This window comes from Dermacentor andersoni, chromosome 9 (assembly GCF_023375885.2).
Source record: "Dermacentor andersoni chromosome 9, qqDerAnde1_hic_scaffold, whole genome shotgun sequence".
In the NCBI taxonomy this organism is placed as follows: domain Eukaryota; kingdom Metazoa; phylum Arthropoda; class Arachnida; order Ixodida; family Ixodidae; genus Dermacentor; species Dermacentor andersoni.
Window position 1 is genome coordinate 14,013,791 of NC_092822.1, and position 18,997 is coordinate 14,032,787.

An 18,997-nucleotide genomic window follows, 5' to 3' on the forward strand; every position below is an offset into this window, starting at 1 on the left:
GATAGTTACGCCTTTAGTGGCAGCGTGTAAATGCTTCGAAAATGCCTATTTGTAGCCCGCCCTGAGAAGGTATTTAAGTAATGCCCGTAGCTCACAACGTCTGATTACGGTATTTACCTGATTATAACGCGCGCCATTCTTTTTCAAGAAGAAAATGTTGGGACGAAAATTGCTTGCGCGGTGGAATCGCGCACGAAACCAGAACCGCCTTCGCAACGATCATATGCTTTGCCGCATGACACTGGTGTGTTGTGGCGGAGCTGACTTTAGAAAACTGGCTGCCAATGTGCAACAATTTTTTTCTTGCTAGAAATAGGGTGCGGGTTAGATTTCTACTTCGTTTAGGAACAATAATGTCATTCCTACATTATTTTTCTACTTCGGACACAGAAAGCGGGCACGCATTTGATTCAGGGGCGTTGTAAAATTTGGCAAGTACTGCCAAATCAATCAGCAGTTGGTTTTGGCGTTTTCTTATCTGTTATATAATTCGACCGATTTCGCCGGTCCCGTCAGGGTCGAATTAACGTAAGTCTACTATATAGCGAAATTGCATAAGGTTGACAACCTTGTGCTGCAGTCAGGCAACACTGGTTTTTGGCCGCCATTGGGACGTACAGACAAGCGCAGTGTGCGCTGACGCTCCGCATAGCGCGGCTACAGTGTACTAGAATCTATTCTAGTACACTGTAGCGCTGCCATAGGGTGCGTCGATGCCACGCTTCTCCGTACAGGGTGGCGACACGTCCGGTTGTGCCGCCATATTGTGTCGAAACACGTCAAGGCGAGCAATGACGATCAGTGGTAATTTAGATTCTGCGCTCTGACAGTGTAAAACTTTCTAATTTTCCCGTTTTGTACGATTACGTGTATTGCAATATTTACATGTCACCTTAGAAACAAGAGTTTGAACACTGACATGAAGAAAAAGTAGAATAAGTTTCGAGCCCAGCAGGTAAGTAGTCTATTTTACCGTGCTTTCACTTACAAATTTGTTTCGAAAACAAGGTTGACGCAGATGGTGCGTACCAAAGGTTTTATAGGTCCTTAGAAAATATGACGCAACTTTCGGCCGTAAAACTATAGCTGCGTAATGACGTGGAAACGTATAAGACGAAACAGAGTGAACATGGCAGTGTTACCAATTACTGAAGGTACTGTATTCATCGAGATAAAATCGTGTGTGTGAAAGGTAAGAATGATAGACCACGCAGACGAAAACAGTGTTATATTTGCAGAGACACACACTGCGAATGTCAAAATTCAAGCTCAAGGTCGTGGTTTCGATCACGGCCGTGGCTGCCAAATTTCAAACCGGGCTAAATGCAAAGACGCACGTGTACTCAAATTCAGGTGCACGTTAAACCCAGGTGGACAAAATTATTTCGAAGTACCTGACTATGCCTAATGATCAGGTCGTGGTTTTGGCACGTAAAACCACAGTATTCTTTTCAATAAGTGAAAAGCAAGGCACAGTGTGCGATCTTTAAACACTGATAAATTAACAGTGTCATTCTAGCCATCTGGCCTAAAGTATAAGCCCATTCATGTGGCTCGTGAAATTTTCTGGCCTGCAGTACAGTATAACATTTTATGCCTGTATAAGTATAGTCTCAAGATATCTTTCTGAAAAACATTTGCCTTACCTTCTCTTATGCAATGACCCATGATGAGCGCAACAATGTGAAAAAGAGAAGCATCTCGCTAAAAGAAGGGAAACGCTTATTACCAAAATATATAGCTGTCAGTTGAGTAAAACCAGAGGAAGGAAACCGAAACGCAGTTCAAGGCAGCTCACCAACACGTTCACCTGCCTGAAGCCACAACAGGCCATGCACATCAACTTAAGAGCATTGACAAAGCAAAACTCAAGTTATATACTTTTTATAAACATTTAAACAGGTCAGTCGAAGTTTACACCTACGGCGGTCTTGCCTATTCCATCCCTCTCGTTACATCTGACTGGCACAACCAGTGCGAGTATAAATGCTTAACGGCAATAAAACTCCCAAGGAACATTTTCTGAAAGTTCAGATGCTCAGTGCATGGTATTGTTGGTAATGACAGGTTGAGTTTGAGCAGGCTTCTGATCACCTTGATTAAATGTTATAGACGGCAAACGCCTATATAGTGCGCAGAAAACTTCCCGAAAACAGTTTCACGCGAAGAAACAAATTTAAGCATAACGGCTAAGCAGAACAAGGTTCTCATGGACTTTTTGCTGCGTTCTGGGTCGCGGGAAAATCTAAGACATAGGTGTTATTTTCCATTGAGCTGACACACAAAGGTACGCAGAAATCAAGCATGACGGCGTATGTTCGGCTATGAAATTTGTCACGCACCTTTCATATGACATCACGGGCCGAAAAGTCAACTTAGCAAACACGTGCGCAGCACAGTGAAAATTAAAAACGCTATAGGCAACAGGATCGCGCCACACTGACTAATGCACGCACATGTACGGCCGCTTCAACAGCTCCGACACTATATGACGGTGCGGGCCTGTTCAAACGGTGTAGCCACCCTGTAGGGAAGGCGGCACTGACATTGAGGCGCCCTATGCAGCCACGCTGCGCCATGTTCCTACTGATAGTGGACAACCCCGTAGATGAAAAGTGCACAACACTCAATATAGTGTTCAGTGCGCCTACTTTACCTGAAAACTCGCCCGCTAAGTGGTTATGCAAACCGTTCACCCTTATTTCACATTCATTGTAGCAGTTAAGTGCAGAAGCGTCGAATGATTCGTCAGTCACTTAGTATATTTAAAGAACTGTACAGCACTTGCATGACTGGCTGCCTATTTTTCGCACTCATATACTACAGCACTGTCGTGGTGAGCTGTATCACTTAGTGTAAGCAACAGTGATCATGCTTACCGAACCAATGATGAGATATAGGATAATGGCGGTCGTGACAAGCTGACTCGTTCGTGTGGGCAAATGCAGCCTTCGCAAGGCCACACTTTGGCCATGCTTGACCACGCAGGATTGCCACACCAGTACAGAAAATATTGTGTCATGCCGCTCTTATTGCACTTCCTTCCCACTTTTACATGTAAGTTGCTCTGATGGAGCCCGAAATTACAAAAGACTCAACATAGAAGCTAAAGTTCCTGCAGTGAAGGCCGCTCACCACTTACGACGTGTTCATCGTGAAAGCACAGGGATATGCCAAAATGGCCCACCCATCCGTTTGCAGAGCAACAAGCTTGCGTTTTTGAGGCCATGTTGTGCGGCGAATAAGCTGTGTGCGTTTCTGAACGCCGCAACAAACTCAGTAAAACCTGTAGCAGGATGCGCAGCCCACGAACTGTTTCTATGCGCATCCTGCACTCGCGCACAGCGTTCATACTCGCATGCACATCTATCCTTCACATTTAGCAGAAACCCAATGTTGCCTTGTGTGTGCACAGAGTCGTTGGCATTATGCAAAACGTCAAGGTCTTGTTTTCACGTGGCGTTCCACTGTCTGTATTGTGCATTTGTCAAAATAAAATTTAAATTACTTGCTTTAGTGGCAACTAGCCCCACAACGTGTTTTACTGTTAGGCGAATAGCCCGAACGCTTCAAGTAAGCTATTGGCTTTATAGAAGAGTGCTGCGCTTGACGACGTACATTTGTTGCAGTGACGATATTTACGTAGCGTTTGTTGTTTCATTGCGTGATTCCGTTAAGAACATAGCCATTAACCAGCGCATTTCTAGTGGTAGTACAGGTGGAGAGGCACGTGGTTTCCTCAAGGGTGATGACAGGTGGCATTCGGTAGCGAATGCCATAGTGTCCCATTGTATGAAAGTTAATGACGAATGCGCCCCGCATCGCAAGCAAGCGTGCCCTTTGTGTCGGCACCTATGTTCCATCCTTCGAACAGCAAACCCAAACCGCCAGCCATTGACCACGAAAATGGGCGTAAGAGACAAAGAAAGCTATTCGCTTTAAAAAGCTGCTTTTAGGCAGCTTGGTGAAGCTAACACTTTCAGTAGGTTGTACAGAGTCGCATTAGGTCACAAACCAATCGAGCGATACCTCAGATGGCAGACAACATAGAATTCGCTCGCATTAACAAATGTGAAACATACACGCATTAAAAACAGGAACGATAAACTAAATGTACGATTAGTATCGGATCATTTAGCTTGCGTGACTCAATCCATAGCACACAAACAACAAAATTAAGACAGTTTTCCGTAACATAAACACTGCGCACACAAAGAAACAGGATACAATATAAAATGTGTGCTACATTTAACACGGTCTAAGCTGGTTGAGTGTAAAATTCTGTATGTTGAATTTGTGTTCATCGAAATTATTTAATATAGTAATGATACAGCATAGTCTATCTGCTAGCATCTTTGTTAATAGCTTTCTTCTTTACTTTTTTTTGCTTTCTGGAAATGCTGAAAATATTTTGATTTGGTACGTCCATTGGCGTAGCTAGGTCGTCTGGCACCCGGGGCCCATAGGTCTTCTGTCACCCCCGTCCCCCCACCACCCGGGTGTAGCGGGCGGAAAGAGGGGTGTCTTCAGACGTATATGACACCCCCCTCCCCCCCGCTGGCCCCTTGCACCCGGGGCCCACGGCCCCCCGGCCCCCCCTGTTGCTACGCCACTGGGTACGTCAGTATCAATGCCCATACAATTTAGGCCGAGAAGGCGGACAAAAGTTGATTTTCTTTTTGTCTTTTTTTCCATAGACAGACAGGTAGGGCGTTTCTCACGTTTACTTTCGACTTCGATAACAAAGCAGCCAAGACGTGATAAAAGCATCCTATGACATCCTCCTGCATATCACCTTGACGCTTCATGCGTGGACGTGTATACACGTCGCATAGACAGTCGCAACCATTGCCTAGCTCGCGTCGCATGCATAACAAAGTTTTTGCTATAGCTTGTTTTTTTTTTTTTAAATATGGCTACTTGAGGACGTTCTCCAGACGAAACCGTGCCTGCGCTGATAAGCGAGTATCGACGTGAAGTAAAGATAAAAGCGATACTCCGAAAGCAACGTCGCTTCGTGCCGTACGGCGTTCCTGTTAACGCTTGGTCTATTTTATCGTGACGGCCGACCTTCCTGCCCCTGTTCTCGTACTTCAGTTTGACGCTCATCTCTGCTCCTCGCATTCGGAGCGGCTGTGGTGGGCACGTGTACAATAGCTGGCGGCAGTCGCATAGCTAATCCTGACCCGACAGGTTGTGCACTTAAACGACCTTGAAATCCGCCGGTTCCAAATCGCTTATAGTTGCGCTTGGCTGACGAATATTGAAGATGTCTGTGTCGGCGGCCTCCATCCGACGCTCCAACCTGGGTGAGGGACCACACTGGGACTCTGCATCCAAGACGCTCCTCTACGTTGACGCCCCCGTGGGAGACCTGTGCCGGCTGGACGTCAACACGCGGGATACGTCGGGCATCCACTTTGGTACGTCTCTCAAGAGCGGTGATCGCATACACGCATTGCCCCTGCGGTGTCGCTCAGAGCGTGCGTGCGTGCGTGCGTGCTTGTTTCACAATGCCAGAATAGCTATGACGTAAAAAGACGTGCAGACTAAGACAGTTTTGCCCAGCTTGACACACGTACGGCATCACCGTCCTGGGTTATAAGCAGCGAACATGTGTATTAACGTTCATTCGCTGCCGGGCTTCGCAATTGCCATTTCAAGACGGACGTTTTCGCTGTTTTCTCATAAGTGCACGACCGGAATGCACAAGCCGCTGTTCAAGGTTATCCACCGGTTTACTGGAGGAATATATTTTTGGACACAGAGATAGAGACACAGACAGACGACAGCGAGAGAGAGGAGCACTGGAAGAGAAGACTTGGAGGTATAACAATACATATAAAGGAACTGGTACTCCTTTTTGTCTCTTGAATATATACAGGGCGTTCTTTTTAATCCGTACAGTCCTTTTTTTTTAAACAGTTAGCTCAGTGAACACGAAGTTTTTGGAGACGAGTTCCTAGGCGAAGTGGGCATACTTAGCTACTTATCTGAGCTTCAGAAAGCTAATTCAGGAAACTCAATAGTTAACGTCTTTATTAGTGCCTTCGGACAGTCGTTTAAATGCCAAATTTGGAGGCAGTGACATTTTAATACACATCTTCTTTTTAGACTTGGAAATCGAAATTTAGAGAATTCGAAATATTAAGATATATTTAACTTGTAAATCGAGAATTCGAGATATTCAGAATAGAATTCCAAAGCGCAATCAAGGCAGTATCGACATCGAGCGCGTTCCGGTACTCGTCAAGCGGCAACGCCCCATAAAGAAGAGCGGGGCGAAGTCTGACTGGTAGCATGTCGCGGCAAATCTTGACCCGGCGCCGAGGAGGTTATATACTTCTTTGCCCGACAGACAGCCGCTTGCCAGGCAAAGCGTGCCATATCAGCAGTAGCTGCCGCGACTGGCCGATACGTTCCGCATTTAATCAACTAACTGTTCATAAGGCACTAATAAAAAGTGTTGTTCGTCTTCTGAAGCTCACGTTAACAACGGCAAAGAATATCCACCCCTGCTAGGAACTCATCTGCTAAACACCACGTTAACTCCGCTTATAGCCATTTTATAAAAAATCTGCATGGCTTAAATAAAAAGCACCCTGTATGTGCATAAGGAGAAACATAAGCAATTGATTCGTTTAAATGGAAGCTCGAAAACAGATCGGCGCATGCGCGAACAACAATGGTCGACTGAGGTTTGACCTTCGCGTCACGTGTTCTATGAGTGCGTGTGGAGAGAGAGAGAGAAGAAAGGGGAAAGGCAGGGAGGTTAACCAGATGGGAAGATCCGGTTTGCTACCCTACGCTAGGGAGAGAGTTCTAGTCAAATATGGGAATTATAGTAGTGCATAAAAGGGAGAGTTAGGCGCCAGTTATCCACGAAACAACTTTCTGGTACTGTCTTCGTTCTCCGCAACAGTCGCTCAGAAAAAAGCACCGTTCAGCGCTCACTATGACTGCCTGTCATATATAACTTATACTTCACGAATACCTGAACAGTAATCGCCTCAAATTAGCTCTGGTCTAATTAAGTTTGATTTCCTTATTCGAACGCATTTAAAACGCAGAAATTATTCCATAATAATACCGGGGCTCATGTATTGAATGGAATTTTGTTTGAATCGAGTTTTGATTTACGTCCTGGCCGATTTTCGGCAATATATTTTTAAAAGTTAAGGAACAATAATAATAGTTTCGCCATTAGGGACAAGCAATGAATGCGATAACATGTTAGAATATTACACGTAGTGTAATGCTTGTAGCTGTAGTGGCACTATGAATTGCAGTAAACGTAAACTGGCTTAACACGCATGTTGTGGCGTATGTAGACACATGAACAGAGAAAACTCGATGAGTGCGAGCAACATTGGTTAGAACTACAAGGTCTTGTCGGAGTTGTCGCCTTGTGTTGACCTCGCGTTTCCGTACTGCGGCACGCTCAGCCTACATGAAGTTTTAGAGGACATGTAACCGCTTTCTGAACTCATTACGCCTTGTCGAAATGTTGCAAGCACCGTACACGGTACTTGTACTAGACACGGGGCTAGAAATGTATTCCAAGCAGTCCAAACTTTTAAATTGAATTCTCGTTTTTTTTTTTTTGTGTGTGTGTGTGCAAAAACCACGACGTGGCCATGAAGCACGCGGTAGTGGGAGATTCCGGATTAATTTTTGACCACCATGGAATCTTTAACGTGCACCCCCCCCCCCCCCCCCCCCAATCCACTGGACACGGGTGTTTTTACAATTCGTCCCCGTGGAAATGCGGTCACCGCGACCGGGATTTGATCCCGCAACATTGTACTTGGCAGCGTAACACCGCAGCCGCTAAGCCACCGCGGCGGGTACTGTCCCTTGGCATTACGAATTTTCTAGTGTCCTCGTCAGTTTCCGTTTATGGGTGTTAATTACAAAGAAGTTGTTTTTTTTTTCGGCGACCCTCCGGTCCGTATTACTTTGCTCACGGGTGTACAGCATGCCATATACCACCATGTGGCATACATAAAACATAAATATATGCGGAGCCTCATGGCAACGCCGACGGTGAAAATTCGCATCGAGTGCCCTGTAAGTACTATTGCAATTATATGGAAGCACGAAGTTTGCAAATACAGTTAAACCTCGATATCACGAACTTCGATATAACAATATTCTCGATATAACGAAATGTTTAACTTTTCATAACCTCTTGTCTCTAGAACACCATGTAGGTAAGACTCAATATCACGAAGTGTGTTTGTATGCAATTTCAATATAAAGAAAGTTCGCTTCCGCACCAGAGGATGCCGAGACAATAAATGGAACTTCCGCGAAAGCGGATGGTCAAATGATTGAATTACAAGAATTACAACGGCTGCTTGCAAATGCACCTCGCAAATCGGGCGCGGCGCGACAAGAGCGACCGCCGAAGTGTAGCCGCATCATGTTCCGTATAAAGTCCAAGCGCGATAATATCCTTCGCGTACCGCGCACTTCGTGCTTTAGGTGCGAGTGAAAGTGTGCAAGGGTGAGAAAGAAAGGCGGTGGCTTAACACAAAGCATTTTATTTACAGCGTATGCTTTTTCTCTTAAATCATTCAAAGGGATACTGACATGATAATTTCGACTATTCATTTCTTGTTTTAAATTACCTTCCTAGACCCTATAAACTAGAAAAAATAGTTCCAGGCCTCAGATCACCATAAATAATTTATCACAGCTTGTCTATAGCCAGTCTTGCCAAAATAAGCATGGTAGATACAATTATAAGACTTGCGATGTTCGGCCGTTAGACTTCTGACGACCGAACACCGTAGGTCTTATTATCGTACTTTGCACCGTGTTTTTCTTTTAATAGCTTGGCTAAAGTTAGATGGGACACCCAGTATTAGCAAGACAATTCCAACTTGTCATTCTATACTTTACCCGCTAAATTTAGCGGAGAGCTTCAGAGGGCGAAAATCTTGGGAGCTGTGTCCTAAATTATTTACTCACATTTCCTCTCGCCTTCCAATCCCCTGTTTGCTACCTGGACTGCCGTATTTTGCAGATACTAAGTAAATATACACTTTAAAGCACTCTTAAAAGTATAAATGACTGCAGCTGGCATTCTTCTATTGGGGGCCTGTCACGGGGGCTATCTGCGGCCGTAGCAGCCCCATTCCTATAAGGGCTGAATAGAAGGTCGCTTGTATAACGGGAATATTTGTGCTCGCTAATAAGCACTCTGCAGCCAAACTTTTCACAACACGTCCATAGCTTTGTTGTGAACATTTGCGACGCGAAAGCCATTTAACTGGTATGTGTCTCTATTGGTGTTTCTCAGACGGACTAGTCACCATCGCTATTCCATACAAGTCCAACCCGAATTTGAACGTCATCACGCTGAACAGAGAACTCCGAAAGTTTGACTGGACCACATCTCAGTCCGAAGTGCTCACAGAGGTGGACAGCGACAAGCCGACAAACAAATTCAATGACGGAAAGTGTGACGTCACCGGTCGGCTCTGGGCAGGTATGGTTTCTTGCGTACATAATTCTCCTCTTAATCGACGCACACATTGAAGCACCTTCTGACGTGTTTTCGGCTTGCACGGACATCACAGATCTAATACATCTCGCCGCAGCAAACCACGATGTTGGTGATAATGATCTCTAATGACATTTCCTTCGAAACAGGGAGGCGACAGTCACATAGCCTGCTTAGCTAATCAATTTTTAATACATCTCTGGCAGTCTAGCATATTGCAGATTTCTACATTATTTCTCTGTATTACAACCTATATCTCTATATTGTAGAGTACCTATGCTTGTAAACATCCCCGCTCTGTCTCATCCCTGCTTTTTTCCATCAATACTCTAAAAGTATCTTTCTTACGTCGACCGCTGATCAGTTCCTTTCAGTTGTAAACGCTAAGGCATCTGGAAGGTATATACGTAGATGTGCATGCAATGCCTAATGACCGATTGATAAGATTCCCTTATTTCATTGAATTTGAGTTCTGAGGTTTTACGTGCCAAAGCCACAATTTGATTATGAGGCACGCCGTAGTGGTGGACTCCGGATTAATTTTGACTACTAGGGGATCTTTAACATGCGCCCAATGCACGTTACACGGGCATTTTTGCGTTTCGCCTCTATCGACATGCGGCCGCCACAGCCGGAATTGGATCCTGCGACCTCGTGCTTAGCAGCGCAACACCGTAGCCGCGAACGCACCGCGGCGGGTCTCTTATTTCATTTTCTAGAAATATTTTATTCATCACCAGCACAGGCCCTTATCGGGCCCATCCATGAGGAAGATATAAATTTGTAAATTACAATGTAAACGTATACACTACTATATCATAAATTTGACGCCTGGCTGTGTCCGCGGAGATAGATTTACTTTGTGCATTCGAGAACTTGAGACATCAGCCTGCCTTTTACTGGAGTTCTTTTGTGTATATAGCACTACCCTTCAGTAGCCTGGTCTATTTGGTGTATGGTAAACTTCAGTCGTGTTTGCATATCGGTCATGCGCGAAGGTACACTGATCTCTATATCACCCTATTTCCAGCTAACGATGCGTTGTACTGCTTTGATCTCTATTTCTTTGAATGATGGTATATTAGCTTTCCCACAGAATATTTGCTTGCTTTCCTGTTGTGTTTTCCTCATCAAGGAACCACCGGTGAGCACAAGGACGAACACATGATCGATAAGGAGAACGGTTCGCTCTTCAGCATCGACCCGGCCACGCTGAATGTGACCAGCCACGTGACCAAGGTGAACATTTCCAACGGCATGACCTGGTCACCGGACAATCGAAGCATGTTCTACGTCGACTCGTTCACACGTAGCGTGTACTCGTTCAGCTTCGATGCCACCAGTGGGCACCTGTGTGAGTACTTTCTGGAGCATCGTCATTACTGCCTAATTGCCAAATGGTTAGATCTTTTATTTTTCGAGATAAGCTTTCGTGCGGCCTGTCCTATATAGCCACATTTGAAAGATGAAGGTGCATTTATTGCTGCAACTATACTGATGCGCGTAAGCTGCGAAGCCACATGCTGAAGGTGGCGCAATAGATGAGGACAAAATCAAACAAAATAAGCAAGAAGCAGGAAGCAGCAACAGCATGATTACCTGAGGCTGATCATACAGAGGTGATGTTTCCTTATCCCTCAAGTACTGTCGATGAAACCATGAGAACGCCCGTATATCGTTGCACATTTTTGGGACATAGATCTTGAAGCTCGAGGCAGAACGCAGGGCTTCTAATCTGAAGGTTTTAAGTTCGAGTCCTCGTCCAGTCCGCTACATTTTTCTGACTTGGAGTGGTGCCTGACCCCGTTAAAAAAAAGAAAGAAAATGTCGAGAGCCAGTGGGGGCTATACTAGTACAGATGCAACCACATTAGGAAGGCCTACTAAGCTTGAAAAAAGGCACTCCATCACCAGAACAGTAATTGGCCTCCCTAGTGCATCATTCGGCCACTACCTCCCTCAATCAGCTAGTACAATACAGCGCTAATTGATTGTAGATCGCTGAGAAAGGCTTTCATAAATATAGGCTGATGATGATGACGATCTCGCAGCTGGTGCTATAGTCTCAGCATTTCTGTTAACTAGACTCTTAAAGCAGTTGCACCTTTTAGGGTGTATATTTGTCCCACAACAATAATCTTCATCGGCCTTGCTTGCATTTCCTTTCTTGAAAACGCTGCACTCGCTACTTTTCTGTCGAGAATGCCATGACACGCTGATAACGCGCATGCTGTTCGCGACTTGGAAGTACCGGGCTTGCAGCGTCAAAAAAAAAAAAAAATATGCGGGCAAGTGACGATTATTGTTGTGCGACAAAAGAAGCCCCAAAGGGTGTAATTTTCTTTAAGAGGATATATATATCTCCATTAGTACGTGGCTTTAATCCCGTAATTTAAACACTTTTTATGGTGCCAAAAACGTTTTTTACGTCAATTAACGAAAATTAATTAGATAAACATACTCAAGGAACCGCGCAAGTAAGCCCACTACTTCAAATACACCACTCGATGAGACGTAATCAATGTGCCACAGGTTATCTTTCTAACTATGTGTTCGCTATAACAAAAAAAAAGAACATGTACCTGATGCATACACCGGGTGTTTTAACGAACACCTTCAATTTTTTGTTTCAAATTGCCTGTGGCAGATAGTACAGTTCTAGTCCATGAGCTGGTTTACTTGAATTAAGAGGCGGACATTACACAGAAAATTTAAGTGCATAATCTACTAATTAACAAAAGAACCGCTAATTAACTTTTAAATTAATTGCCTCATGGTACATATTGCAATTTACAAATTCTAGCCGGGCAGTTCGCAAGGCAGACCCGATTGAAACGATTTCTTAGGATGACACCAGTTTCGAGATATTACTTCCCGAACTTTGCGAAGAAATGCATGGCGTTCCAGTTATTTTTGTGCTTGAATGCATAAAACGATATTTTGTTAAGAAAGTAAGTGGAACGACAGTGCATTTTTACTGTAAGTTTGATGGCGCATATCTCGTAAATGGTGTCATTCAGTTATTTTCAAGTGGATATGCCTTGCACTCTCACTCGCTAGAACTTGTAAACTGCAATATGTGCCATAAGGTAACTAGTTAAAAACTTAATTAGTGAATTTTTGTTATTTAGCCGATTAGGTATGTCACTTTTTTGTGCAAGTAATGTCCACTTCTTCGAGTAGACCAGCTCATGGACTAGAATCGTGCTGTCTGCCACAGGCAATCTTTTTTTTTTTTTTTTGTAAGCGTTCACTGAAACACCCTCTACATTGTCACGCGTTTATTTCATGTGTTGATCCTGCGCTATTGCAGTACTGCTTTGTTATCGCTTTTCCAGCTGTTTCTCATGCAATGGTGCGCTAGGAAATAACACCAGCGTCTTGAACTCTCTCGCCCTTTCTACAATAGCTGGACCTGTCATATCAGCTTGCATGATGCATGCAGGCTCCGGTATGATTGTAGCACTTTCTAGAAAATACTTGGTCGCCAGTGTTGCGTCGAGAAAGTTCGCCGACAGATGCATAAATACCGAACCGTCCAATGAACTGTTACCTTTTATCGTCGAACTTCGCATCGCTGTGGGGTTTCTGCCTGTGCACCGTCAACACTACGTGGCAATAAGGGTTATCACTGGAAGTGGGCGAATGTAAACTTTTCTCGAATATTAGTCTAAGTATCAAATCGAATATTGAATAGTCAACTGCAGACGCACATACTTGGAGCAGGAATATTTGTTTTGGTATAAACAGGTACCATGCGTCTACTGACCAGTGAAAAAACAGATACCTATCAGGGGAATTTGGATCAGTTTCAAACAGAAGAGTACTAATTGTTATTAAAAACTGCACGAATAGCTTCTCAACATTTTTGGAGCATGGTTGCAAACAAGCTTTACAAGAATGAATGACTGCTGTACGACAAACTTTCCAAAAACGCTAGCTAACTGGTTGTGAAAGAAAGTTCAGCAGTTACGGAAAAAGGAAGAAGCTGCTGAAGAACTTGTGTGCTGTAAACACATGTAACAGAGCCTGCTGCAAGGAAAACATCACTGGCTGTAGCGTAAAAGATAGAACTGCTTCATGACTACACTCCCGAAAGCACTAAATGACAGACTAGAAGTAAAAATCGCAGGGTATCGTAGGCTTCTAGCGCAAAACCAAAATCAAAGCTTTCATTACCCATTTTGTTTCTGCGTTGCTTGAAAAACTTTTGTCATTTCACATCCGATAATTTCTGATACTTTGTTTAACCGACGCAGAACAGTAAGCAGGCTTTAGCAGTTGGTTTTGGAGAAATATTTGGTGAGTTTGATATTCAAGAATACTGAATAATTCTTTTTTTAATATGAAGTTAGCCTGTAATATTCTATCTATATTCAAAGCTTCGAACGTTTTTCCACCCCCAGTTGTTATAATATCTTTGCTTTTATCTCTTACGTATGCAGCAAACAGGCAGGTCTTGGTGGACTTCAACGCAAAGGAAGAGTACAAAGACTGTGGATACCCCGACGGAATGACAGTAGACACTAACGGCAAGTTGTGGCTTGCCTGTTACGCTGCGGGGAGAGTCATCAATATCGATCCCGAAACAGGTGAGGGAGTACAGGGGCTGGAGACAAAGCACATGCGCCTCATGATAAAAAGCAATAGCTCTGTCTGTCACCAACCTAAAGGTATGCAGCGTGTTCCTGGAAGACAGTCCCTGTCCATCTTCTGTAATATCCATTCCGTGATCGCTCAATTCCATCGGCATACATTTGCCAGATTCCCACAAATGGATTCTACGATGCCATAAAGAACAAATCTTCTATCTGTAGATACTCAGCTCTACGCGCAACCTCGCTCGCCACCATGAGGTCCGTGATAAGAAACGGGGTCAAGAGGCTGCACCGCTAGAATGTTCATTGGAACAATACATAAAAAATGGGATAAGAGATAGGGGCGTGCAAAAATAGTACGCCGCAGATACCACGTGGCGAAGTCGCAAGTACCGCTTCAGCTTAGTGGAGCCAAACTTGGAGATTAGCTGCCACTACATATTGGTATAGGCAGCTTTGGGAAAGCTTTCGTCTTATATAACTAACTTTGAACTCGCTTTGCTTAAGACTGGTGAAGATGACAATGAAGATCCTAAAGTGACGCGTAGCCACTCTAGCCAAGAATACAATGGCACAGACAAAATGCGTTGCTTTAATAGAAGCTTTGTGGCGGCATCCTTCAGGCATTTCATATGGCATCAAGTGGGAAGCCAACGAGCTTGCTTGTCCGAGTGATATCACTTATTACCCATTGCACGTAGAATGGGCAAAGGCATGTGAGAACGCGAAGCCGCTGTGATCCGTAACAGTGGTGAAGATGTTTAGGACTGAATAGTAGTTAAATTACACAGTTTACGTAGTGAGCGAGAATAAGATCATTCGAGTCTCAATTTTCTTTTTCTTTTTTTGCCTGTCGCTACCATAGGACGAAACAGAGTGAAACCAGAGAAAACGTAAGAGAAATCATTTGTTGTATTTAATAGAAATGTACAAATACCTAGGAAGCACGCAGCTAGCTAGTAGACGTCTACCTTCCAGCTTGATATAGCTAAGACCACAGCTAATAGCCGACTTTGGAAGCTGTACTGTAGACGTAGACGTCTACAAGCCAGCTGGTAGCTCAGCTAATGCTCCCTCCACTTACATCTAGCTAGTAGCCGCCTTGGGAAGCACCGCTGTAGCTGCGGCGTATACATTCAATGTCCAGGCTTGTTTTAGTTTCGCATATGCTATAGTTAGCTCTACTTACCATGTTTACGATCCGGGAAGGCTCAATTCACGTTAAAGAACCCCGGGAGGTCCAAATTCCCCACTATGGCGTGCCTCATAATCAGATCGTGGTTTAGCACGAAAAACCCCATAATTAATTTCTTTTTTTTTCACTTCTAAAGCCACACTACACTTCCCGCATGTATTGAAGTTAAACTTTAAAAGGTATTGCGGTAATTAATAATATTTCTGTATTATTAAACAAGTAATTCAGGCTCCATAGCATAAACTGAGTTGACAGCTATTCATTCTTGGTATAAAAACGAGACAAAATTTTGTGGTATACTCCAAAAAAACACAACTAAGTACTCTCTCCTCAGAACAATGACAAGCAATCTTATTATTATTGTTTTGATGTCAAATTCACAATGGATATCGTAAATTTTAAAAGGGAAAGCGCACTTCCCTTACTGACAAATATCACAAATAAAACTCCCTTTGCTGATGCTGACAGTACTTAAACATTGCAATTTGACAAGCTAGAGTTCAGACTTATATTTATAACTAAATTAAATCGCTAGAGGTTCCCTACCAACAAATGCAAGCATAGCTCTATTTCATATATGCCAGAAAACACAGTAAGAATTATATGTAATCAAGGTTATAAAATACATCACGTAATTACCGTTGAGGCACAGATGACGCTCAAGCAGCAGTGTTGTCAGCCAGTCTGCCACCGTTTTGACAATTTGAAAGCATATTAGCTCATGTTGGGTCGTTTCTAGCTGCCTCTAAAATTCAGAAAACATTGATATGCTGATGCAGGTAACACAAACGACTATTTAATTTAGAATAGCAAAATAATAGCACATTGGCTATTAACAACCTTAAGCTGCACTGGCTTATGTAAACATTTTAAATGTAATAGCTCACTATTTAACAAACAAAATGAACCGTGTTTTAGCCTTGTTTCTTGTCGCAAATTTATTGTCATTGCTTTCTCTCTGCAGCCAAATTAACTGGCGGTTAAGATATCTTACTTAAATAATTTTTTTAAGATAAATTATACTCGTTCACCCAAAGCAACACACTCAAAAGTAATTTAAAGTTCACCACGATTTGCCGATAGGCTTTTTACATTTCTCACAGGAACATTCAAACGAGTCACTCATTACTAAATTTCTTAACCTTGAAATTGCAAGTTTCATTTAGCTAATGTGTGAAGGTGATATATTTTTTGCACTCGAAATAGCATGCAGTGCCCATGAGATTTTTGAACCACATTAAAAGTTCAGTTTTCATGAAACGTTGCATTTGTATGCTTATGAGCTGCTGCTGATCCTTTTTTACTCCCTTGTGGCTTCCCTTGAGACAGCATCATAAGCTTCTGCTCTTTACTGTCATCATTGTACAAAAGAGGCCTCAGCTGCAGGCGGCCGTTACCTTCGGCGACTGCACTCGTTTGCCGCCTGCCGTTATTATTTGCATTGTCTTCATGCCTAATAGTGGAGTGGACACACTTCCGTGAGCTAAATGGGGGCCGTTAGCAGTTTTTCTCGATTGGGGAGGTCAACGAACGGCGTTGAGGCGACTTTCATGCGATATTTCTGTAGTTTCGCTTATTATTCGTCTGCAGTCGCGGCCTGCGAGCGTTATTTGCGTGATCATGTTTTAATACAGTGCATACATAGTGATGAATATAGTATCGCAAATGCATATCGAGTCGGTAACAGAGCTACACAGCTCCCGTTCTAGCCTCAAAGCAAGTACCATATTCAAGACAATAGAGTTTCGTACAAAAACTCTATGATTCAAGAGGCAAAAGAAAAAAAGTGCTGCTAACAAGCCTAAAGAACATTAAAATCTGAAACAGCCTCCGTCAATAAGTTCATGAACGCGACAATCCGAAACGTTAGCTGACGTTCATTTCGCTCAAATCGTGCAACATGATTCCCAGCAAAGTAGGAACCCTTAAGTCATATAATAAAAAAATAAAATAACTTTACGAACCGAAATGAAGCGGTGTTGTTGCTGCCGTTCCCGCAAACACGATCCCAAGCTCTCCACCTGAAAGCGAGCGAACCGCCGCCACCGCTGCCGAAAGTTTCAAAATCGGCAAAAAAGAGCGCGAAGCGGCACCGTTGCTTGTGGCGCCACCTTCGTTGCTGGGGCTGCGCTTAAAGTTGTCTAATCGTTTCTCGTGCTTACATATAAAACAACTTTAATGCACAGCTATGTTTTTTTAACAGAATACATTTTATTTTTATTTGCTCTTCGTAATCATTTTAAATTGCGCACCCACTTGCGGGCTGCAAGTCGAAGCATGCTATCAATGGGGCGCCAAATTTGATTCGGCAAAGGTACGCGTTTCAGAACGTGCGTATGGAATCTACGAAGAATCTGTTTCAGCGCGCTCCATTTGTGGTGCTGGTTACGCTTCAAGGGGTTTAATATGCTCTATCAACACAAGCGTCTCCTATCAACGCCACTATCCCCTCACCTTTTCCTAAGCATGCCGCGCGCACAGAATTGACCCTGTCAACTTTGTGTATGTTTACTAGCCCCGCGAGTATCAGCCAGTGCTGCTCTCGGCCAAGGCAGCTGCTGTGGGACATCATTTTCACAGACGTCACGTAGGACTTGAACTTAGGAGCAGGCAACTGGCAAACCTTTGTATGCTGCCTCATGGCATCATGACTGCCAAATTCGAGGCCTTAATTCTCGATGTAATTAGTGACAAGGGTAAGGGGAGCTAACGAGTTCGATTTTTTTTTTTTTTTTTTGTAAGGAAGAGAGACAACAGGCGAGCAAAAATCGGTCGAGTGAAGTTGTGCGGTACATGCACGTTTTACAAATTCGCTGTTCTTCCTCATTCCGTTCCCTCGTGACCTTGCTTATACTTCCGGTTTCCTCTGACCGCCACCCTGTTCGTCCACAGGCAAACTGCTCCGGAGCGTACTGCTGCCGGTGTCAAAGACCACGTCGTGCTGCTTTGGTGGCGATAACTACGACGAGCTGTACGTCACCTCTGCCTGGAAGGGGCTGACGCCGGACCAGCTTCGCGCCGAACCCCTGGCGGGGTCAGTCTTCAAGGTCACTTGTCTGGGAGCCAAGGGTTTCGAGGCACACGCCTTCAATCGCTAAGCCAGCATGCGCACAAGTTTTGAAATCCGAAAGAGATGATCTTAGGATAATGACTGAGTGATCAGCCCAAATAAACGCTTAAATTTCTTGCCATACTTCACGTCATGGTAAGCGAGAGAGAACAAAGTAAAGAAAAAAGAAGGTTGGTGAAGATAAAGGTGGCTATACGCGCCATCAAGGACACACAAAACAAATCAAGTATACCCTCACAAGTATACTCAGTCGCACCGTCATGGGGGCGGAGTGCGGAAATACTCTTGTCGCCGTCTATTTTCGACGACAAAGGATGTCTTGTGTTCGAATATTTTTTGAAGCAAAGGAAATAACCTGGAGTGCGCCTGTAGATTGCTCCAGAACGTCAGCCAGTCCAGTCAAGTTCAGTTAGTCAAGCGTATTTAATTAGAGCCGCACTGAAAGTTAATTAGCAACTGTTTCGTGAAAAATAAGCAATGGTCCCACCCCTATCGCACGACGATCACGTCGTTCTTCGATCGCGGGGTTTGCGGGTTTAACGTCCCAGTCTGCTGCCATCTGCAAGGTACAGCTTGAACCTGGTAGTGTGAAAAAAAGAAAGCTTTTAGCTAGTCTTTCGCTGC

General features: G+C 43.9%; 2 protein-coding genes across 4 annotated transcripts in view; one reads left to right on the top strand and one right to left on the bottom strand.

The window, feature by feature from the left end:
• LOC126527059 (uncharacterized) overlaps positions 1-14,468 on the bottom strand; it is a 61,556-nt gene extending 47,088 nt beyond the window's left edge. For both annotated transcript variants that reach the window (XM_055068542.1, XM_055068541.2), the window contains exon 1: positions 14,178-14,468. The gene's annotated coding sequence lies outside the window, so the exon portion shown is untranslated. The remainder of the gene's footprint in view (positions 1-14,177) is intronic.
• Positions 4,794-18,496, top strand: LOC126527066 (regucalcin-like). 2 transcript variants are annotated; one of them, XM_055068544.2, is made up of 5 exons: positions 4,794-5,423; positions 9,308-9,496; positions 10,647-10,865; positions 13,956-14,042; positions 18,196-18,496. In XM_055068544.2, the coding sequence occupies exons 1-5, from the start codon at positions 5,270-5,272 to the stop codon at positions 18,399-18,401; spliced, it is 855 nt and encodes a 284-aa protein (XP_054924519.1). In that variant the 5' UTR covers positions 4,794-5,269; the 3' UTR covers positions 18,402-18,496. The 2 variants fall into 2 exon arrangements, with proteins under 2 accessions (XP_054924519.1, XP_050030744.1); XM_050174787.3 differs by having other exon boundaries at positions 4,818-5,423; positions 13,956-14,102.
• The last annotated feature ends 501 nt before the right edge of the window (positions 18,497-18,997 follow it).

Coding starts and splice junctions, on each gene's coding strand:
- LOC126527066 (XM_050174787.3), top strand. CDS start 5,270: ATGTCTGTGTCGGCGGCCTCCATCCGACGCTCCAACCTGGGTGAGGGA. Junction 9,497..10,646: donor CACCGGTCGGCTCTGGGCAG/GTATGGTTTCTT, acceptor TTCCTCATCAAG/GAACCACCGGTGAGCACAAG. Junction 14,103..18,195: donor CAATATCGATCCCGAAACAG/GTGAGGGAGTAC, acceptor GTTCGTCCACAG/GCAAACTGCTCCGGAGCGTA.